Below are 23,663 nucleotides of genomic sequence, written 5' to 3'. Positions count from 1 at the left end.
GCTCCATGCAAGAAGCCCGACATGGGACTTGATCCTTGGTCTCCAGGATCACACCCTGGGCTAAAGACAGTGCTAAACCGCTGAGCCACCCGGGCTGCCCTACAGAAATTCTAAATAGAAATAAAAGCTATTATTTAAACTTCTACTAATTTGCCCCAGGGCAACTTTCTACTGAAAATTTTTTCCTATGAAGCATTATAACTATGTAATATATGTATTGATTTTTTAAAAGTAATAATCTTACTCTGTCAAATGCATTGAAACCTTACATTTATTTCAGAAGTGTTATGAAAGGATCAATAATTATGTTCTTTTATGTTCTTGCTATAAAATCTTGGAATTCTAATTTATGTTTACCATATTATTTTTACTGGCATAAGAACTGTAGAAATTCTTCATGTCAGATTTACTGGGAACTTTGTAGGTGGCCACAATGCACTGCAATAAAGGATGGGCCTCCTGGAAGGGCCCGTTGCCACTCAAAGATCTCCACTCGACTCTAAATACTGAGTGATGAGGCATTTGAGAATAAACTATAGAAATGTTTTATTAAGCACAAAATACTACTTATAAAGGTACTAATCTCTGCAACTTATGATATTGGATGGATGGATGAAGGGTTAATTGAAGGCTGGATAGATAGATAAGATGATAGTTTTCTGTTGCTGGACAGCAAACCATCTCCAAACTTAGTGAATATCTGATGTACGTTCATCATTTTGTACACGCATGAGTATATACATTCCCAGACGCGGAATTGTGTTTGTGGTTTTCATTGCTTTAGAATAGTTTTTATTTGAGTAAGAGTTTTTCCTGGACTTGCTGTTTCCTGGAGGTTCATGTGGGGTAAGAAACCAGGGCCGCATTCTAGACAGATAAGTTTTTCTTACAATTGTTTTTTTTTTTTTTTTTCTTTTTCCATTTGGTATTTTTTTTAGAGTTGACCTCTAAGAGTCAGTGAACTGGGGCAGCTGTAGGGTTCCTCAGAAGGAACACTCCCCTTCTCTCACCCTAGCCCCTGCCAAGTGCTCTGCTCATGAATACAGACTACTTTCTACAAATATGGCTTGTCTGAGCAATCCCTTGTCGAGGCCTCTCCTTGGACTCCCAAATGGGTCTAAGAGACCTCCTACCTCCTGCCTGCCCATGCCAGCTGGTACTGCTGTGGATGGTGGTTGGCCTTGCACTCAGAGGCTATCCTAACCCCTACTAAGTGTCCTCACCAGTGCTGTCTCACAGCTGCAGCCCTGAGTGTTCTCTTTGATGTCTCCTGCCCAGGTGCTCAATCCCCTCTGCCTCTGACAGTACTCTCATGGGGATTTTGGCTATCTTCTCATTGTGTCACATTAGGGGTGATGCTTTTGCTTTTGCTCCTTGTAGTGTTTTGGTGAAGACTGAGCTGAAAAGAAGAGAGGCTTTTACTCCCTGTATTTGAACCAGAAGTCAGAACATACTTTTGAAGTGTTAATTCAACAGACAAAACTTTCCCTCAGTGACTTTCCCTAAGTCATTTGTTTGTCTCATGAATCTGCAATTTGAACAGGACTCAGAGAGAATGGTTCCTCCCTGTTCTACACAGCATCAGCAGTGGTGGTTTGAGGCTGGAGGATCTGATTTCAAGATGGCACACTCACATGACTGAGTTTTGATTGTTGGCGACCTCAGCAAGGGCTAAGAGTCAGCTTTGATTCTTTCCCATGTGGGTTCCTTTTTGTGGCCTGAGCTTTTCATTGCATGGTGGCTGGGTTCCAAAGGAGAGCAATCTCCCATAGAAAGAGTGCCAGGCAAAAGTTGTATAGCTGTTCACGACCTAGCCTGCAGAGTCATAAAGCACGACTTCCACCATACTCTATTACAGAGTTGCTCAGTCTCCATCTCCACACTATTGCCATTTCGGGCCACATAATTCTTTGTTGTGGGGCTGTTCTGTCTACTGTAGGATATTCAGCAGTGGTAGCACCCTTCCCACCAGTTTGTGATGACTAAAAAATGCCTCCAGACATTGCCAAATGTTCTCTAGAGAAGAGAACACCACTAGGTAAAAACCACTGCTTTATTTTTTGAGGCAGTCACAAAGGCCTGCTCAGTTTCCATCTACTTATAGGAGAATAGCAAAGTTTTGGAAAAGTATGTAGGACAAAGAAATATTTGTGGCCATTTTTGGAAAATATAATTTGTCACAGTAACCTTTTATCTAATGCTATGGGCGGAATGTATCTCCTCCCCCACAATTTATATGTTGAAACCCTATTTGGAGATGGGGCCTTTGGGAGGTAATTAGATCACAAGGGTACAGCTCTTAGGTGGAATTACTGCCCCTAATAAGAGGAGACTTATCAAGAGAGGGCTTACTCCTTCCCTCTCTCTGTGCCCCATGGGAGCAAAAACAGGAAGAGGGCTTTCAGCAGGAAGGCCCTCAAGTGATGGCCTCTTGATCTTGGACTTCCCTGCCTCTGAGACTGTGAGAAATAAATTTCTCTTATTCAAGGCACCTATTCTATGGTGTCCTGTTATAGCAGCCTGAATTTAGACAACCGAAGAGTGTAAATTTTTTCTATATATTTTCTGCGCTGATTATTAAAAATGTTCCAGAGCTATGGCGTCATCTTCTTATTACAAAGATGCTTCATTCTGAATGTGCCATCTTGATAATTTTGTTGACATCTCAATTAGAGCAATACTCAAGGCGAAAGCCCTTAATATCATTAGATTAAATTATTTGCATTATCGTCCAAGAAATTGGAGCATTTACCTTTATCTTGCCTGTTATTCCCAGGCTACAAATTTGTGATACATAGACGTAATATCTTTTCATTAATTTTCAATCTTCATTGATTATTTTCTGATTTTTTAGAGCTACTTAATTCCCTTTCTGTGCTTCTACTGTCAGATCACCTTAGTGAAACTTCTCTCTCTAGTCTATGAAACTTAGTCACATTTTCATGTGTTTTCTCTAGTTTATCAGTGATTCTGTTGTGCAGCATCAGAATAAAATAAGTATATTAGATGCCTATTTTCATATTGACAGGAAGTCTGAAATTTTAAAATTCCTAGTTTAAGAAGTAATTGGAAGTAGCAATTTTCTCTTTTAAAGCAGAACTTAAAGCGTTGCCCCAAAAATATTTAAAATTTTCATTTAGAAGTATTCCCTCCTACAGATCTATCCAGTGAAAAATGCCCTGTACCATTTCTTCTCTAATCCTTCCAGTAGTACCATGACAACTCCCTGAAGAAGGTTTGAAGGGCTATAGAATGTGGGCTTTTCATTCTCAGTTTCATTTTATAAAAAGATTTTGAAGGATATGACTTCATTTCAAAACTTGTAAAGACTTTCCATAAAAACCTATCTCATGCTTTTGAAAAATGAGGCTGTCTAACATTTCTGAGTATATTCTATGTAGATTATCTCATTAAATGTCTGTAAGAACTCAGTGAGTGCTTACTGTTATTATCCTTTTTTAATAAACAGGATAATTTGCCTCAGGATGTTCATCTTATTAGTGGCAGAGCTCTGATTAACTTGAGGGCTCTATATTCCCAGCAGTCAAATGGAGACAGAAGCTTGGCTACATTGTCAGGCTACTCTGTGTGCTTAGGCTTAGCATTGGAGTGGGGAGGTTGGGGGAACTAGGCCAGATGAACCAGTCAGGAGCCACATGAGTGGTTATTTTTCCTAATTATCCTTTGCTATGTAAAATACCACTCCAAAATTTGTGGCTTAAAACAACAGTTGTTTCTCATGATTCCATGGGTTGGCAACCTGGATAGTCTTGCCTGGGATTACTCATATGTTCACAGTCATCTTGGATCGGGTTCTAGATGCCTCACTCACATTTCTGGCTGATGGTATTGGCCATTAGCTAAGGTACCTTGACTCTCCTCCACGTGGCCTCTCCCTCTCCGCTAATTTAGAGTAGACTTTTTCAGTGTGGTGATCTCCAGGTGCCAAAAATGAGAGTTGAAGCTGCATCATTTTTTGTGGCATAGGCTCTGGGACTGGCACATTCTTTTGGTCAAAGGAAGTCACAGGCCTCCACCTCTGGATGGGAGGTGTAGCAGTATTGTGTTGCAAGGAGGCATGGATGTAGGGTATCATAATTTATGTGCATGGGGGGCATTACTATAACCATCATCATAGTATTTCTATATCAGCTATATACTGCTGTATAAAATATCACCCCCCTCCAAATTTAGGGGCTTACAGCAATGACCATTTTATTGCTCATAAATGTGTAGGTCAGAAACTCAGGCACATCTTGATAGGTTTTGCTTTTCTTGGGTCCACATGGTGCTGACTGGGGCAGCCAGCTCGAACTGGAGGGCCCAAGATAGCCTCAGTTACATGTCTGGTACCTTATCAGAGATGTCTTGAAAGATAGGGTTCTGTGTGAGCTGATAGGGCCTCTCTCTTCTCGTGGTTTCAGCTGGGCTCATGCATACGTCTGGATCCTTGGTTTTCTCCATGTTGCCTTTCCTTCTATGTGGTGTCTCCTCCAGAGCCTTCCTCATAGCCTCTCTCTTGAGTTGGATAGACTGGACCATTTTCCATAGCAGCGAAGCTCCAAGAGTGAGAACAGACATACTTAGGCCTCTGATGACCCAGGCCCAGAGTTATAGTGTCACTTCATGCCCTTTCAGTCAAAGCAAGCCATGAGGCCATCCCAGATTCAATGGTGGGCAAGTAGACTTCACCTCTTGATAGGAGGAGGAACATGATTTGTACAGGGATGAAAGGAACGATTGAAGGCTATCTTTGTGAACTAGGTACCAGAGTGTTCAACTGAATGTGGAAATATGAGAAGCTAGGGTCAAAGGGTTAGTCTAGGCTGATGGCTACCCAAAGAGATTGTACCTAAAAGCCAAAATGACTCAACATTAAGAGAAGGCAACTATGCATGAAGGAAATACCAAGATTCCTTTATTTTTTTTAAGATTTTATTTATTTATTCATGAGACACACACACACACACACACACACACACACACACACACAGAGGCAGAAACATGGGCAGAGGGAGAAGCAGGCTTCCTGCTGGGAGCCTGATTCAGGACTTGATCCCAGAATCCTGGGATCACAACCTGAGCCAAAGGCTGATGCTCAACCACTGAGCCACCCAGGCATCCCAGGAAATACTAAGATTTCTATCAAGCAGCAAATCAAGTAGAAGGAGACAATATAGGACAATGGTGGAGAAAGTAGGTGGAATATGTTCTGGACATGGTGTTACCATGTTAGCTGGCTGTGAGGTGATCAAACAAGAAGCCCTGCAACCTCTGTAGCCAGAGGGAATATTTAACTGTTCCATAGGAAGCACCAAGGAGATCCATGTGTCTTCCCCAAAGCATTTTGTCCAGATCAGACTAATGTGGAATTTATCCTCCCACCAAAAGAATGAGATCATAAAATACCTCTTCCATCACCACAGCTTGGGCAAAACCCAGAAGCAGATGGCCAGACAATATGGAAGCTCTAATTAGGGAGAGAAAGCTGCAGGGCCACCAAAATAGAAGGAGACATCTTCTGTTGGTAGTAACTAGGCAGTTGTAGGCATTTTGCAGAGTGTTTTGGAAGAAAATAAAGGCTTATTTTGTCTGAGTGTGCTATACAAGGTCCAGGTGAAATTTTACTGCTTCAAGTGCCTTTTTTTTTTTTAAACTATCCATTCCACATAGAAGTATTTTTGGTTTTGATTTTTGAAGATTTGTTTTTTTATTTTTTTTAATTTTTATTTTATTTATTTATGATAGTCACAGAGAGAGAGAGAGAGAGAGGCAGAGACATAAGCAGGCTCCATGCACCGGGAGCCCGACGTGGGATTTGATCCCGGGTCTCCAGGATCGCGCCCTGGGCCAAAGGCAGGCGCTAAACCGCTGCGCCACCCAGGGATCCCGATTTTTGAAGATTTGAACAACTTCTGATATTCCTGACTTTGGCAGAACTGAAGGCAATAAATGTTTTCAATTTTATCCATTTAATATTCTGTGTCTATATAGACTCTCTCTTCAGTCCCAAGGGCAAGTATTTTCATGACAGCAGCAACAACAACAATAAACAAATATTTAAGAGAAAAGTTTACCTTTTTCAATGTATATTCACATTTATTATTTATGTTTTATCTTGTCTTACTGGTCAGTCTGGGTTTTCCATCGTTCATGACACTCTGGAATATCAGAAGCTGTGAAACAAAATGGTGCTACACACATCAATTTCCTTTTAATTATTTGAGCATTTGATTATTTCCTGCCCTAGTTTACAAGTCCACTATTTTTAGTAAAAAGCAAAGAACATCATATTTGGAAGCCAAAATTTAATTAGGACCCATAAATGCTAATTTTGTTCTTCCTCTAATGAGAAACATTACTTGTTACTGTATGTGTCCTCGTTAACACACAAGATGAAAAGTAGTGGTGATATCTGTTTAATTAGATTATTAAGGTTTGTTCACAGCTAATGAGTACAGTGCTCATCAGTGGGTTGACTTAGAGCAGGAGAGAGAAAGGACTGGACTTGTCCCTTGCTAACTCTCTCCCTCTACCTCAGCCTAGGAGCTGCTGTAGAGTGTGGCAGTAAAGAACCCTGACAGTCCCCAGATTAAGGAAGGTTCAAGTCACATGAGATAGGCCCAGAGCAGATCCTTTTTTATGTGGCCTAAGGCTATTGCTCCTTCAGGGATGTGGAAGGGGTCCTTGTGGTGAGCTGCTCTGAAGTTAAAGCTACATTGGCTTCACAGAAGTGGCTCCTGCTGGGACTGGAAGACCTGCAAGGGCTGGACCCCTGTGGAGCAGAGAGAAGTGAATGGGAAAGAGGGCTGCAGAGAGGAAGAGGTAGGGAGCAATCTCTCAGGAGGATCACCTTAAAACAAAGTATAAAAAGTCAGTCTTAGCTTATAATTTAAAGATATTGTGGGACGCCTGGGTGGCTCAGTGGTTGAGCATCTGCCTTTGGCTCAGGGTGCGATCCTGGGTCTGGGGATCGAGTCCCACATCGGGCTTCCTTGCATGGGGCCTGCTTCTCCCTCTGCCTGTGTCTCTGCCTCTCTCTGTGTCTCTCATGAATAAATAAATAAAATCTTTTTTAAAAAAGTTATTGTTTTATCAAACTTTTGCTTATGAATCTTGATATATTTTTATTTTTAGGTTTGTGCTGGTTCACAATGTAAAATGAATTTGTTGCTGTGAGTTATGCTAAAGTAAAGTTTTACAGTACTTAGTCTCAGGAAATTAAGGGTGTGGGGAATAAATCCCTACTTTTAAAAAAGAGTACATAGGCTACATAGACTGGTTACTTAGCCTTCCCCTTCTCCCTGAGTTCATATAAAAGTGAAGAAAATCAATTACATAGCAGATAAAATATGAAGATATTTGGAAGTGCACAGAGAATTAACTGAAATTTTCACTTTTCATGAGGTGTTTGATGATAAGATTTTGTTTGATGTCCCTCTGAGTATTTAATATTTGGGGGATAAAAATCTCTGGGTAAAATCTAAATGTTTCAAGATGATACAAAGTTAGTTTGGAGAAACCTGCATATTTAGGTGAACTCTAATAGTAAATCAGATTTTACTTAATGCCAAATGTTATATTAATAAATGCCATAATGCTGCCATTGTAAATTTAAACCCAGATGAGCTTAAAACTACAAAAAGTTTCATTGTTAATAATTCATCAATTTCTTCTCTTTACTAATGTTTAATTTTTGTAAGATCTTGATTAAACTGCACAACGTTAGCATCTAACAGATTGTTCTTTTTTGAAATAGTCCTTAATGTATATTGGTATACTGGAAATAGCATCCATATTTTCATTCAGATAATTCCTGTTTTTCAGATTCTCTAAAGACACCAAAATTTAAAATTTAACTGCTTGACTTTAATATGCTTTTGTGATGTGGCAGGATTTTCATTGTACAGCTGGACTTGTTAGATCCAGCTGTGCCTGAAGCCACAGTGGTATGGGTATGCCAAATCAATGTTTTGGTAGCTTAGAGAAGTGCATAAATATAGTGGACTTTGGTAGTTCTTTTTCTACTTCTGAATATAATTTGGGTGAAGGAGCCTTCATTTGAAATTTTTATTTAGCTAATTAAAATATCAAATGCTTCTGTGACAAACTCAAGGCAAAGGAAAATCATATCCTTATTTTTTGAAAGGGTAGAGGAGGCTTTTGGAGGGAGAGGTGGAATATTTAAATGAAAAATATCTCCAGCCTTTCTTTGCGGCCTCACTATCTTTCTTCATTCGTATTGATGTTGTTTGCTTGGTAACTGCCAACTCTTATACTAACATAATAGTGCCAGAAGCTTTCATGTTTTAAACTCTTTAAGGGCTCACACAGCCCTGTGAGGTGAGGCTTGTTATTACCTTCATTTATAGATGAGGAAACAGATAAAGTTGCCCAAAGTCACACATCTATAATGAACAGAGGTAGAGCTTGGATAAGCCTCTGGGTCCAGTGTTTTATCTCTAAATCCATTCATAACACCATCTGTTACTTAGGGATTGAGCTCTGAAGAGCCAGCCCAGATGAAAGAAAGATTTTTCTAGGGTACATAGAATTGATGGCAACAAGCAAATTTTCTGTTGAGTCATTTCAATTGTTCTTAGAAACCACAGATGTTCAGAAAGGGCTTTAGAGATCATCCAAGCCAAACCTTTCATTTTTACAGACAAAGTAACCAAGACTCAGAAAACCAAACACCACAAAATCAAAATGTGGTAAAAACAAGTTTTCTTTTTGAAAATGACTCTAGAGTCTCACAGAAAATGAGTTTTAATTTCTATCAAAGATTCAAAGCTAAACAAAAGAAGAAATTTCTTCATATTCAGAACTGTTAAGCATTAAAAAGAAGAAATTAAAGAAGAAATTATGGAATCTTTTCAATTTCCCTAATAATTGAAGAAATGTTTGCCTAAAACAAGGGCGATAAACCTGGGATAAGTGGTTATCTGTTGTTTTCTCTGCTTCCACTGACTCTTTTCTTAGGAATGATATCTTGATTTTTCTCAGGGGAACATTCCCTCAGATGCCCTCTGTCCAGGCCTGTGCTCGGGTGAGGATGATCGTGTCCATCCTGACTGATCCAGGCTGGGCCAATGAGAGCTGTGCATTGCCTTGGGCACAGTGGTTGGTTCGGGGTTGGGCACAGCACGGAGGCAAATCTGGGAATATGAAGGAGGCATGATTTTTCATTCAGGTTTATGAGAGAACCCCCTTTGGGGGAGAGCCTACTTGAAAATAGAACCAACACAGAGAAAGCAAGGGGATAAGGGGGCATCATTTGAGCCACTGGATCCAGCCCTAAGTCCAAAAATCCTTGCATTTTTGGATACTTGAGTCTCTATGATTGTAGTCATAGGGGATGTTTATTGAGTGCTTCTTAAGTATCAGGGAATGCTGCAAGAGCTATATGTGGGTGGGGGCAGCCCTGGTGGCTCAGCGGTTTAGCGCCTGCCTTCAGCCCAGGGTGTGATCCTGGAGACTTCGAATCGAGTTCCATGTTGGGCTCCCTGTGTACTTCTCCCTCTGCCTGTGTCTCTGCCTCTCTCTCTCTCTCTCTCTCTCTGTGTCTCTCATGAATAAATAAATTAAAAAAAATTTTTTTAAAAAGAACTATATGTGGGTTACCTCATTCATTTCTCAAGACAGCGTTGTTGAGATGCCTGGGTACCTCTGTGGTTGAGAATCTGCCTTTGGCTCAGGGCATGATCCTGGGGTCCTGGGATTGAGTCCCACATCAGGCTCCCTGCAGGGAACTTGCTTCTCCCTCTGCCTATGTCTCTGCCTCCCCCTCTGTGTCTCTCATGAATATATATATATATATATATATATATATATATATATATATATTCAAAGATAGCCTTATTAAACACTTACTATTATTATTCCCATTTTAAAGGTGAGAAAATTGTGGTTTGGAAGAATCAGATTGGTACCCTAAGGGCACAAAGGTAATAAATGGTGGGCAGGAACTTGCTCTCAGCCCATCTAAATCTTGGACTTGGATTTTTAACCATCTGCATTTTCATTCAATTCTAAAAGATAGTTGGGACTCAAAGATTAGAAACCACTCTCACCCACTTTTGATAGAGACTAGATAATTGCTCCAGATCTTTTTTATAACTATAACAATTCTATATTGTATTGCTTTTCTGTTTTGCAAAAAATGGCAGCAGATTTCATTTTAAGTCTACATCTTGGTTCATCTGGACAAACAGAGCGCTTTAATCTTGTTGAAGTGATATTTTTCCTCACAAATTCAAACCAGTCTTATTTTTCTGTTGATGACTAAACTATTAATAATACTTTGGGTTTTGGAATTGCTTGGCCCATTTTTAAACATTGCAGCCTAAAAGGCAATGTAGACAATTTCTCAGAGCTAAAGGAATTGTTCCTCTATTACCAGGCCCTTATTTCCTGGCTTGCTGCTTCCATCTTTAATGATGGAGTGGTTCTTTTGATGGTGGCTCATTTATAAAGCAGTTACATTTATGAAAACTCCTAAATGGGCATCGGTGCTCACAAATGGGAAATGGCTCTTTGGAGAATAATGGTTGATTACTTGTTCAGTGAGAGCAAAGTTTTCCATTTCCACAAAGAAGAATTTTTAGGCTGTTTATGAAATTTCTTTCAGTGCTTCAGTATCTGGAAACTTCCCAGGGCAATTTCAGACAGGTTTAAGAGAAAGTCTGAGGCCCCCAAAAGAATGTTCACAAGAGGTGTTTTAGGAGGTCTGTCTGGAAGCAGAGTGTTCTCAGCAGGCAGTCAGTCGGTGGGGAGGAGGAAGCAGCTGGGATCCTGCATGGCCTAGGCAGGTCAGCAGTGCACTGCACACAATCCCTCACCTTTCCTCCTCCTGCCTGTCTTCCCTTTTTATTTCATGAATATTTTTCCAACCCCGAAACAGCGATAAGTAAGAAAGTGGGCTGTGATCAGTATTAACAAAAAGGAAGGAAAGGTGAGCTGATACAGCATGCCCATCTCCATTCCATGCATTCCTCCATTTAGATTACACCTTGCTCCTGTACACTCCAGCTGTGGTTTCTCCTACTTTACCGAAATGTTACAAATAACTTTTTCTTGTTTAACATTTTTTTTGGTATTTTTTTTTCTTAATTTGGGAAAAAAATGTACAGGTATAAGAAAAAATCCAAATGGTACAAAAAAATTTATAGCAAAAAGTTTTACATCTCTCCCCTGATCCAGCCCTCAACTATCTTTTGCAAAGGTGACTATGATTACCATTTTCTTTTTTCAGTTAAGGACTTGATCTTTCATGGAATTCCATTCTCTATTTTAAGATTAGTAAAACTCCTTATTGATGGTGTAGGAGAGGAAAGACTTTCTCTGTGTTTGAACACAAAACTCAACTGAGTAAATTTAAAGACCAAATTGGCTATATTCAAAGATTCAGCAGGAGAGTGAGGTTCTTGTCTCATGGAGTTGAAGAAAATCTCACAAAGGAGAGTGAGCAAATTGATAGAATTTGATTAACAAGGATACAGAAAAAGCTTGGGAGTGAGAGGGTTCCTTGGCAGGTTGCCAACAGTGGGCCTCCACCAACTGTCTTTTATTTAGAACTGACCAGAGAACTTGTAGCCTTAACATTCTTATCACATCTTGGTTTGAATAAGGACTCGTAATAATATCTTTAATGGCTCACTTCTTCTTTGGGATCTGGTCATAATGTGATTGCCATTGCCAAAGACCCCACCTCTGGGCAGGGCGGGTGGCTCAGCGGTTTAGTGCTGCCTTCAGCCCAGGGCATGATCCTGGAGACCGGGATGGAGTCCCACGTTGGGCTCCCTGCATGGAGCCTGCTTCTCCCTTCTGCCTCTCTCTCTCTTCTCTCTCTCTCTCCCTCTCTCTCTCTTTCTCTCTCTCTGTCTCTCATGAATAAATAAATAAAACTTTTTTTTTTATTTTTTTTTTAAAAAGGCCCCACCTCTGATGCCTAGGGAAGGGTAGTCTGGTTTGTTTCCTAACTCTGGTTTCATTAAGCCTCAGCATTTCTGAGATTTGGGAGATGATTGCCAATATGTATCTTGGTGGGTAGAGATAAAGAAAGTTTCCAGAGGAATTTTTATATGTTAAAATAGACTTATAGGACCCCGGCAGTGGGGAGGGGGGTCAGGCTAAGACTGATTTTTGTCCTCAGCAAAGTATTAGCATTAAGGCAGCCGAGTTCCTAAAGAAATGTTACTCTGCTGGTTTCAAAGACTTGTCAATGGGCTATAAATAGTAAGGAAATTTAATTTTCCTCTTTTGCCTTTGTTTCCCACATTTAGTGACACTACCATTAAGTCTTGGCTTCCTTTTGTGGGGCCAAGTGACTCCATTTTGAGACTGTTCCTTTTTTTTTTTTAAGATTTTATTTTATTTATTATAAAATCTTTAAAAAACAAAACAAAACAAAGGAGTGAAAGACTATTAATGGGAAGGTGAAAGGAGATGAAGGAAATGAAACACAGTTTGCCCTGTTATGCAGATAAGGTAAAGAGGAATCTCTGTAATGACTCTCTTATACACACTGGAAGTTGAGGAGGAGGTAAGGAACTTTTCCTGAATCTGTTGGGTTTTGATTGCTTCTAATTCAAAATAATGTTCTTGTCCAAGTGGCCCATCTTGGGGCATCCTGCCCTTGGCCCCTACAGACCTTAGAATAGATGAGAGGTATGATAGTTTGCAACAAAATTTGTCTGGGTATGGTGTCCACATCTAATCTTCTCTCCTGGGATAAGGAGCAATCCTCCCAACTTATGACAGTTTGGAAGATGTGTCTTTAGGTCAAAGAAGTGGAGTTCAGAGAAAGCCTTTCCCTGCATTTGCTTTTCTTCGTGTGCCTGCAGCTCAAAACAATTCAATACACTGAAGTCCCACATTGTTGGATGGCATGTCCTGAACTCCTACAGTGGACATTAAGTTTTATTCGGTGTTGCTTTTGTTTTATTTATTTATTTTTTTAAAGATTTATTTATTTATTCATGAGAGACATACAGAGAGAGGCAGAGATATAGGCAGAGGGAGAAGCAGGCTCCCAGCAGAGCCTGAAGCAGGACTGGATCCCAGAACCCGGGATCATGACCTGAGCTGAAGGCAGCTGCTCAACCTCTGAGCCACCCAGGCATCCCAGTGTCACCTTTTTAGAGTAGGCTGTGATGAACATCTTTTTGCTCATACGGGAACATTTCTTTAAGATAAATTCCTAAAAGATGAATTGCCACGTCAAATCAAATTTTTAACTTTTAATAGATACTAAGATACTTTTAATAGATACTTCCCTCCAACGAAGTTATAGTGATTTAACAATCCTACGGTATATGAGAATGCTAGTTTCCTACACAATGAATAAATTGTATTGTTATTTAAAACAAATCTTAGCTATTCTGATTGAAGAAAAATTATATCTAATGGTAGTTTCATTTGCATTCCATTTGAATGAAGTTAAGTAATTTCTAGGCTTTTTTTTTTTTTAATTTCTAGGCATTTAAAAGTCCTTTGGAATTCTTTTTTATCACTGTTCAAAATTTATTTGGTATTTTAGTTGGTATGACAGATAGTTGGTTGCGTTGTCTTTTTACATTATATGGCAATGTACACTATATTCTGACATATATAGTACACAAAATAGATCCTTTAGAAGAGTTATGCACAATACATGCAATATTGAATTTATACATTGGATCCCAGGATGTGACTGAAGAAAAAAAGATGGATGAGGCTTATTGGGTATTGGGGGTAAAGGAATCAGAAGTTACAGAACACAGTAAATACACATCTGGTTTGAGGAGTAACTGCAGCATATATGACATTGGCAGGGGTGCCTCCGAGATGGTGGAACTATATTATGTTAACCAGCTTAGGAATACACAAGACAGGTGTCATCCAGCATCAGGGTATAGCTGCAGGGTTTTGTGAATCATTCCCATTTGTAATTTTAGGAAACTGATGTTTTTCTTAGGCCATTTTAATATTATGACTTGAGTAACAGGTCAGATAATAAGGACAACATTTACAACCTCCAACTAAAATCTTGTTGTAGTCTAGACAGTGACGTGGTACACTAGAAAATTTTAAAACTGCAACTCCTCTTGGATCCTCCAAAGTGTATCTGCACTCTTCTTCAAACAGGCCTCTTCCTCGGAGTCAGAGTCACCTTCGCAACATAGGAGATTCCATTCTGTTCCAAGATGCAAGGAGCACTAAGGAAGACATCTTTTATTCCATAGACACCCTTAATCACAGTGGAAATTGGATGCACCCGCTTAAGATTCTTCATTATAGGGATCCCTGAGTGGCGCAGCGGTTTAGCACCTGCCTTTGGCCCAGGGCGTGAACCTGGAGACCCGGGATCGAGTCCCACATTGGGCTCCCGGTGCATGGAGCCTGCTTCTCCCTCTGCCTGTGTCTCTGCCTCTCTCTCTCTCTCTCTGTGACTATCATAAATAAATAAAAATAAAAATAAATTAAAAAAAAGATTATTCATTATACTTTCTGCCAAATCTGCCACAGACAGTCCAATGGCCCAGGAAGTGTAGCCTTTTAGTTTGATCACCTCGTAGACACTGTCAACCACCTGTTTGTGAACCTCTTTCCACTGTTCCTTATCTGCATCAGTGCCTAAGTCAGGGTGCAGATTTTTCAGAGAGACATCAGCAACATTTGCTCCACTCCATATAGGCACACTGGAGTCTCCATGCTCTCCAAGGACCCACTCATGACAGCTTACTGGGTGAACTCCCAGCCTTTCCCCCATTAGGTAATGGAACCCAGGGCTGAATCCAGATTGCAACCACTTCCAATAACGCGGTTTTTGGGAAAGCCACTTATCTTCCAAGCCACATAGGTCAAGATATCCACTGGATTGGAAACAACAAGCAACTTGCAGTTTGGGCTGTATTTGACAATATTAGGAATGATGAATTTAAAGATGTTCACGTTACACTGGACCAAATAAAGATGACTTCCTCCCTCTTGCTGAAATGCCCCAGCCGTAATAATAACCAGCTTGGAGTTTGCAGTCACATTATAATCTTTGCCAGATACAATTTTTGGTGTTCTAAGGAAAAGGCTGCCATGCTGGAGTTCCATCATCTCTCCCTTCAATTTGTCTTCCATGACATCAACAAGAGTGAGTTCATCTGCCAAGTCCTTCATTAAGATACTGATGGCACAAGCCATGCCAACAGCACCAACCCCAACAACTGTAATCTTATTCTGGGGGATATGGTCTTCCTTAAGAAGATTCTGAATCAGCTGATCCTTGAGATTTGCCATTTTGGACTTAGAACCAAAAGGAACTGGGAGTGCACGTCTTGGGTGTGGCTCCAACTCAGTCCTTTGGAATTCTTTTATTGTTGTTTACTGCTTCTTCCGGTTCTGTGCCCATTTTCTTTTGGGCTTAGTGATTTGGAAGAGTTCTCTATAAATTAAGCAAATTAGCCCTTTTATAGTTATATGTGTTGCAGATATGTTTTTCCAGTTCTTAGTTTGTCTTTCAAATCTGTTTATAGTATCTTTTAAAGTTTATGTTGCCAAATTTATCAACCTTTTCTTTCTATAGATTCTAGATTTTGCGATCAGGACTAATGAAGAGGTCTTTATCAATCGACAAATTCAGTGACCACTCCTTCTCAATCCCTATCTAGCATTTGACAGTTCTCCATTCTCTTCTTCCTCTTTCCTGGTTTTTTTCCTAACTCTTTTACTACTTCCAACTTTTCTGGATCCTTCTACTCTTTTCTTTGACTTGGACATTCTCAAGTGTACATCTGTTGGAAATCACCATGAATGACAAAATCTGATCATAGAAATTTAAGCAAAAATGTAGAGATGTTAGAAATCTATTAAATTATTTCACTTAAATGGGTCATGTAATACGCACAGGACATTGAATTTAATAATCTCAACTTTACCATTTTAAGAAACAATAAGACTACTCACATGGGATTACGATGCTTATTGGTTATTTAGTTTATTTATTTATTTAAACCCCACCTGTGTTCAGGAAAGATTTCAGGCAAAGGGAAGATTACATGCAAAGATTCCTTAGTAAAATGAATAAAATAGAAATACCCAAGAATAATGGCATAGTTAATTCTCAATTAACCTAAAATATAATCTTTTTTAGTAATGTAGTGTAGGGGAGGAAAAATAATTTTTCCTTTACCCATCTAGGTTTTAGATGGCTATAAGAAGACAGACTAGCAAGATAAAAATAAACAGAAATTTAGTAACATGTGTACTTCCTGACCTCCATTCCTTCGTAAAGAAGAACATTATTTAATCTTAACCAGAGAAAGAGATTCAAGGTGTAACAACCCAGTGTCATCATTTGCATCTCCCTTCTTAATGGGCATTGGCCTAGGTAAGTATTCTCAACCATCTGGCAACATTTTTATTGTTACCACTGGGGAGTGCTACTGGCATCTAGTGGTTAAGGTCAGGGATGCTACTAAACATTCTAATAATCACAGGACCTCCCTAAAACAAAGAAAACTCATTCAAAAATGTCAATGATTGAGAAACCCTGGTTTAGATAAAAGAAAAATAGGGCTGAATGGATCCTAAATCTAGAACAGAGGTTGATAAACATTTGATAAACAGACGTGAAAGATGCTTATTTCTGAGTTAAGTACATTCTGATTTGATTATTTTTCCTCAAAATATTAGCAGAAATGCTCCATTCACTTGAGAATTCTAATAAGTTGAAATTTTACTGTACACATCTCCATGACTATAGTCATCTAACCTGGGGATTAGCCCACTGTGGTATTTGTGTCTGTTGTCATGCATACTCTTATCTCCCTTGTGGGGGTAGAAAAATACTTTTCCCTTCACTCTTCTAGGTTCTTAGCTGAAACCCCTCTGTATTAAAAAGATTAAACAGGAAGAAAACCAAAAAAAAGTTTAATAATGTGTATCTCTTGTATCTCCATATCATGGAAGATATCCAGGAAAACTGGCTATCTTGCCCCTCCCAATGGCCAACACCATCACCTTATATATAATCTCTAGCTAAAGAAAAAAGAGGATGTTGGGGGGGAAGGTGGGGAATGAGGAGGGCAGCAGTGATGGAAAGTACAAAGTACAGTAAAGCAGGGTATGGTTATTGTGCAGATTTAAGTCTGCTTTCTCCATTAATAAGAATTTCTAGAGATTTAGTCATCCCCAAGTTCCTGGTATAGGGACGGAGACACTCTTACAGATGGAGATTTCCCTTTAAATATAAATGTCTTTTACAAAAGAGTAACTTCTTTTCCTTTTTCGTATGTCTACTGTTTATTAAAAATAATCAGCCTAAAATAATCCTTTACGTCAAAGAGGCATATTTCTGGGTGGCAAATTCTGTTTCCCTTCACACTCTTTTATAACTAACCATAGTATTATCTCTAAATCACTAAATCTTACTCTTCTGTTTTGATATCTAGAACATTTAAAAACTAAAGAATGTCTGCTTCCTCTTCACTTAATCTGGTGGGTAGAATAATTTTTCAGGGAGGAAAAGTGAAAGCAATAGCTAACTTCCGTTTTGACATCACATCACAAAACATACTCGTCCCCTCCTCCCAGTGTCTGTTAAAATAACCCTAGCCAAATCACACCCACTATTTATTACTAGAACCTCAAAAGTGAAATTTTTGTTTTGTACCCTATCCCTCTTCAATTAGGGTACTATTGTATCTATTTCTTTTCAAGATTTTCTTCTATTTTCAATTCCTATGTAAGAGGAGAGCTGCTTGATGACCTCTAAGTTTTCTTCTGGGTTTCCAAATATATCATTCTATATCATTTTTAATATTTAATTATGTCTTGGCTTTCATTCATCTTTTTTAATGTGTGCGTGCACATGTGTTTGAGTAGCGTCATTAGATTTTCTTTCTTCTTTCTTTCTTTCTTTCTTTCTTTCTTTCTTTCTTTCTTTCTTTCTTTCTTTCTTCTTTCTTTCTTTCTTTCTTTCTTTCTTTCTTTCTTTCTTTCTTTCTTTCTTTCTTTCTTTCTTTCTTTCTTTCTTTCGCCTCCATGCCCAGTGTGGACCCCAACACAGGGCTTGAACTCACAACCCTGAGATCAAGACTTGAGCTATGATCAAGAGTCAGATGCTTAACTGACTGAGCCCCCAGGTGCCTCTAGATATGTTTAAACTATACAAAAATGTATGGCTTATGAGCTCCTTGATGGCAAGAACTATGAATCCCAAGGACAGTTTTACCAAAAAGTTCATGAAACTAAAATCTCAGGGCCCCTCACAGGCATAGGTCCCCTTCCAATACTCTTGTTCTCCAGGGACTCTGGGAGGAAGCAGCAGCTCCAGCCATGTACTAAGGAATGGAGTGCTGCTCTAGAGGAGGGCTCATGCTCTTTTCTGGATTGGCTGTTCTCAACTTTGTGTTGAAGGGGAACAGGACACCTGACTGCAAAATATGCCACTGTGGCATGTGAATTATTTTGAGTTAAAGGCAATGAAGACCTAGCAGATTCAAGGAAAAAAACTTTACCTCTTCCTTAACTACCTAAAATAATTTAGAGAGGAGCCTGGCCCAGAAAGAGAGCTCTCACTGGGGATAGCTTCCCCCCCACCCCACACTATCACTACCACCCTCTTCCCAGGTTTCCTCTGCCAAGAACTACACTTCCCAGAATCTTCTTTCCTGCATGACTCTGAGTTTGAATTTGCCAACAAGAGGAATTTGCATGAGATATGGAAGGTGGTGGTGAGAGAGGCCAGCGTTTTTTTTTTTTTTTAAGATTTTATTTTTTTAATTTATTTATGATAGTCACAGAGAGAGAGAGAGAGAGAGAGAGGCAGAGACACAGGCAGAGAGAGAAGCAGGCTCCATGCACCCGGAGCCCGACGTGGGATTCGATCCCGGGTCTCCAGGATCGCGCCCTGGGCCAAAGGCAGGCGCTAAACCGCTGCGCCACCCAGGGATCCCCCCCCCTTTTTTTTTGGGGGCGGGGGGCAGTATTTGAGGAGGGGCGCTGCAGCTTCTCGTACCTCTGAGGGAGTACTATGTCATTCACTGCTGCAGACTGGGAGAATTGGTTTCTCAGAGAAACTCAGGAATGGTAGCAGTTTGCTGGTGAGATTTGTGAGCTATTTGCTTTGGAGTCAGGTTGCAACCTTCCTGCCCTTTGTTTCCCTAGCTCGTCCCACTGTGTGTGCCCTGATTTCTTTTTTTTTTTTTTTTAATTTTTATTTATTTATGATAGTCACAGAGAGAGAGAGAGGGGCAGAGACATAGGCAGAGGGAGAAGCAGGCTCCATGCACCGGGAGCCCGATGTGGGATTCGATCCCGGGTCTCCAGGATCGCGCCCTGGGCCAAAGGCAGGCGCCAAACCGCTGCGCCACCCAGGGATCCCTGTGCCCTGATTTCTATATTAGTTTTTTTATTTCTATATTAAATTGCTTGACTTCTGTAATACTTTATTGCAAAAGCATTAGTATTAGTATTACTAATACAACTCAGTTTTCTTAACCATATGCAGAGTGGGACAGTTGGTATCAGTAATAGGGTGCTGCCTTAAGTGCATGTGGCATTGACTTTGGGCCAGGCAGTGAACAGCGAAGGACAAGGCTCCGAGGTGGAATGTTGAGGCCAAGAACTGGTTTTAACAGGTAGTGCACAGCTAATGTGCGCTTTCTTTCTTTTCTTTTTTTGTCACTTTTAATGCAGTCTCCAAATGGAAACAGAAGCAGACAATGCATATAAAATGCTGTTCTCTAAAATACCATTTCTTATATTTGTTCCCTTTGGGTCTTGTGGGTCCTAGTTCAGCCCCTTATTTCTCATTGAAATTTTTTGGGGGGGCTGTAATATCTTTTATTTTTATTTATTTGTTTTTATTGAGGTATGGTTGACACAGGGTGTTGCATTCATTTCAGGTGTATGGCACAGTGATTCAGCAGCTCTATGCGTTATGTTGTGCTCATCACAAGGGTCGTAACCATCTGTCGCCCTACAGTGCTATTACAATGCCACTGACTGTATTCCCAATGCTGTGCCTTTCATCCGGTGGCTTATTTATTTCCCAGCTGGAAGCTTGTACCTCCCACTCCCTTTCACCCATTTTGCCCATCCCTCCCTCATCTCAATTATTAGAAGAGTATTCCTGCTGCCAAAACTCAGTTTCAATTTTTTTTTTTTTTTTAAGATTTTATTTATTTATTCATAGTCACAGAGAGAGAGAGAGAGGCGGAGACACAGGCAGAGGGGGAAGCTGGCTCCATGCAGGGAACCCGATGTGGGACTCGATCCCGGGTCTCCAGGATCACACCCCAGGCTGCAGGCGGCGCCAAACCGCTGCGCCACTGGGGCTGCCCTCAGTTTCAATTTCTAAGCCTCAGTTTCCATTCTATGAAGTGGGGGTAGCAGGAGAACTTTCCCAACTCATAAGGTTGCTGTGATAATTCTATAAGATTAGTCATGAGAAGCACATAGGATTTTTTTTTAAAAAAGGTTTTATTTATTTATTCATGAGACACAGCGAGAGAGAGGCGAAGACACAGGCAGAGGGAGAAGCAGGCTCCATGCAGGGAGCCTGACGCAGGACTCGATCCCGGGTCTCCAGGATCACACCCGGGGCTGAAGGCGGCGCTAAGCCGCTGAGCCACTGATGCTGCCCCCACATAGGATATTCTTTACCAAATAACAAGTGCTTGGTCCCTTTTCCCTGTTCAAGTCCCCGGCCCTCTTTGCTTGAATGTCTCATTTGCTTCAGGACAGATCATGTCACTCTCCTCCTTTTTTAAAAAATATTTTATTTACTTATTTGAGACAGAGAGATCACAAGCAGGGGGAGCAGCAGTGGGAGAGGGAGAAGCAGACTCTCTGCCAAGCAGGGAGCCCAATGTGGGGCTCGATCCCAGGACCCCAGGATCATGACCCGAGTAGAAGGCAGACGCTTAACAGACTGAGCCACCCAGGTGCCCTTGTCACTCTCCTCTTGAAGGAATTTCACTCTCTAGTGAAAGCATGACTTTCGAGGTTCTATACCTAGCCCAAGCCACTCTACATCTTCATGCACTCTGCGAGGTATTTGCTATAATCTGGAACAAGCTGGGTGCTTTCATCTCCTTATACGCGGTGGCTTCTCAAAAACCCTTTAGTACATATCTTGCTAAAGAAGCCCCCTGAGCTCTCCATATATAATTTCTGCACTTCATCCCCTGCAGCACCACTGCACTCCGCTTGCACTTTGTCCTAGTATTTTTTTTATTTTGCTTTTTTAAAAAAGATGATAATTTACAGGATGTCTATTTCTTCTATGATTTTCCCACAAGACCTTGTATGGTACAAGGAACCCGGTTTGGTATGACTCATTTAAGACATCAGCCCTTTCAGGACCCCTGGAGGGCAGAGATGGTTGAGTGTCCACTCTTGGCTCTGGCTCAGGTCATGGTCTCAGGGTCAGAGATTCAGCACTACCAGGCTTCTCCCACTTCTGGGTTCCCACTGGGTGTGGAGCCTGCTTAATACTCTGTCTCCTATTCCCTCTGCCCTGACTCTCCCTCACTCATGTGGAGACATTCGCCACAGAAGGGTGTTCAAGCCCAAGCGTTCATTGTGATGTGGTTGGCATTTGGCTGGGGGCTGAGTAGAGTCTCTAAGGGTTGCAATTCTCAGGACTCATGATACACCAGACTTTCTCTTCCCTTATGATTTTTCCAAAATGCTGTGCAGAAGTAAAAAAGGAAGACCTAAAAACTTGCAATTCTATCAACGAAGAGAAAGAAGACTTCATATGTTTTCTTGTCCTGTATTTCTTGATTTGATAATGATCTGGAAGTCTGTAAATTGCTCTCCCAGCTTCTCCTTTCTCCTATGCTCCTTTTCTTCTCTCCATTTAGCTGGCACATGCTTTGTTGTTTCCCTAAGTTATTTAGCAGAAATCGGAAGATCTATGTCAACCTTGTTCTGGTTGGGAGTGGGATGGGAACCAAGAGCCTAATGGATAGGACTTCACGCTATAGACAAAAGTTTAAGAATAGATAAAGTCAGATGGCTCCATGTAACAGCTCATAAATGTTGGGATGCCATTATTTAAAAGTAAGAAATGGAATGGGATCTTCTTATTGAAGCTCTAGCTACTTTGGGAAATGACTTCTACCATGAGGCATTACAAGGCAATTTCTTGCTAAACCCAGATGCGACAAATTATGTTTTTCTGTGTTACAATTAGCAAAAAATTTGAATTCTTAAAATTGAAAAATTTTATTTCTAATGTCTAATGTCATTTCTTGTTTTTCTTTTTTAAATGACTGGGATTGCAAAATATGTTTGTTTCTACAAGGAATACATGGTTATGAAATTATAGCCAACTTTAAGGCATTTTAGCACAGATTAATTTATTCACGCAAGTTACAGTGATTAGTTTGCTTGGGTTTCTAGGCCTTTACCTTTGCATCATGTCTAGTGTGCATTTGAGACATTTTTTTTTCCTTTGAGACATTTTTGAGAGTAATTCTCTAAACAGGATTTGTGCTTCAGCATAAAATGTAGATATGTGATTAATAGAAGTTAAAAAATATGTTTTTGCAAATTGCTTGCTCTCCCCCTTTACTAATTTGTCATTTCTGCTAAGTGGATGTGGAGACAATTTAACGAATACAATTTACCGCAGTCTTTAGTAAAAAATAAATTTGATTCTGGAGCACCACAAATTGTAGAATCTCGGAAATGAAAAGAACACTGAAAGGTCATCTGGTTTGTCCTTCTTCATTTAGACAGGTTTGCACTTCTCATTATGGCTGGGTGAGAATCTATCCTAATTCTGAAGACATCCTGGAAAGAAGACTCACCAGCTTTCTCGTTATCGCTAATGTGAAACATCCATCACTTGTGGAAAATTTGTCTGAAGGACATCTAATTTCCTCATACTGGAGTTTATCCCATTTTCTTTAAATGAGTTGACAACCACATAAAATTTCTGTTAACCAACCATTTCAGAGAGACAAGACTGAAAAAGGTTGTGGTCATAAAGTGCTTAGAACAGGGTCTGGAACTCAATAAGCTCTACAAGTGCCATAATAATAATTATCATGATTCTCATTGTAGAGGGAGACATGGGGGTTCTTTGTCTGGTGATAAAGGAACACCAGATAATTTTGGGGTTAGCAGCTCTGACTGCCTGGTTGTGGTTGAATTGGGTGTGGTATTCTGAACCTGCATCCTGGTTTAGGGGAAAGAATGCATGATTAATGGTTGACCTGGGGGAGGGCTGGAGGCATGGAAGGGATGGCCACACTCCTGCCAGTTATCTGCCGTCCCCATGATGAGATGATGGCAGGCTCTTTGGGGGACAGAGATTCCAACTTACTGATTTTGGGTCTGTTGGACTTAGCACAGTGCCTAACATAGAAAGATGTGATATGAATTGAATAGGGAAGTGTTGATGGTTAGAAAAATCACTCAACAAAATATTTGTTATCATATGAGTATTATTCCTGTCTTTAAGTATGGTTTTATAATTTTTATTTTATTTTATTTTTTTAAAGATTTTATTTATTTATTCACGAGAGAGAGAGAGAGAGAGAGAGAGAGAGAGAGAGAGAAGCAGTCAGAGGTGGAGGGAGAAGCAAGCTCCCTTTGGAGCAGGGAGCCTGATGCAGGACTCGATCCCAGGACCCTGGGATCACGACCTGAGCCAAGGGCAGGTGCTTTGC

General features: G+C 40.3%; 1 protein-coding gene and 1 long non-coding RNA gene across 2 annotated transcripts in view; one reads left to right on the top strand and one right to left on the bottom strand.

Annotated features, from left to right (window-relative positions):
- Positions 1–14,069: 14,069 nt before the first annotated feature.
- On the bottom strand, positions 14,070–15,323 carry LOC100684709 (L-lactate dehydrogenase A chain-like). Its single transcript, XM_038579855.1, is given in 4 exon segments — positions 14,070–14,143; positions 14,146–14,286; positions 14,488–14,767; positions 14,770–15,323. Coding segments are annotated over 4 exon segments (999 nt in total). The 5' UTR covers positions 15,274–15,323.
- An 854-nt stretch (positions 15,324–16,177) lies between these two features.
- Positions 16,178–23,663, top strand: part of LOC111093115 — a 32,453-nt gene continuing 24,967 nt past the window's right edge. The window contains exon 1 of the long non-coding RNA XR_005381093.1: positions 16,178–16,363. This is a non-coding gene — a long non-coding RNA (uncharacterized LOC111093115). The remainder of the gene's footprint in view (positions 16,364–23,663) is intronic.

Source organism: Canis lupus, chromosome 29, assembly GCF_011100685.1.
Source record: "Canis lupus familiaris isolate Mischka breed German Shepherd chromosome 29, alternate assembly UU_Cfam_GSD_1.0, whole genome shotgun sequence".
Taxonomy (NCBI): Eukaryota; Metazoa; Chordata; class Mammalia; order Carnivora; family Canidae; genus Canis; species Canis lupus.
Note: the sequence above shows the minus strand (reverse complement) of the source record. Positions and strands in the feature narration are given on the sequence as shown.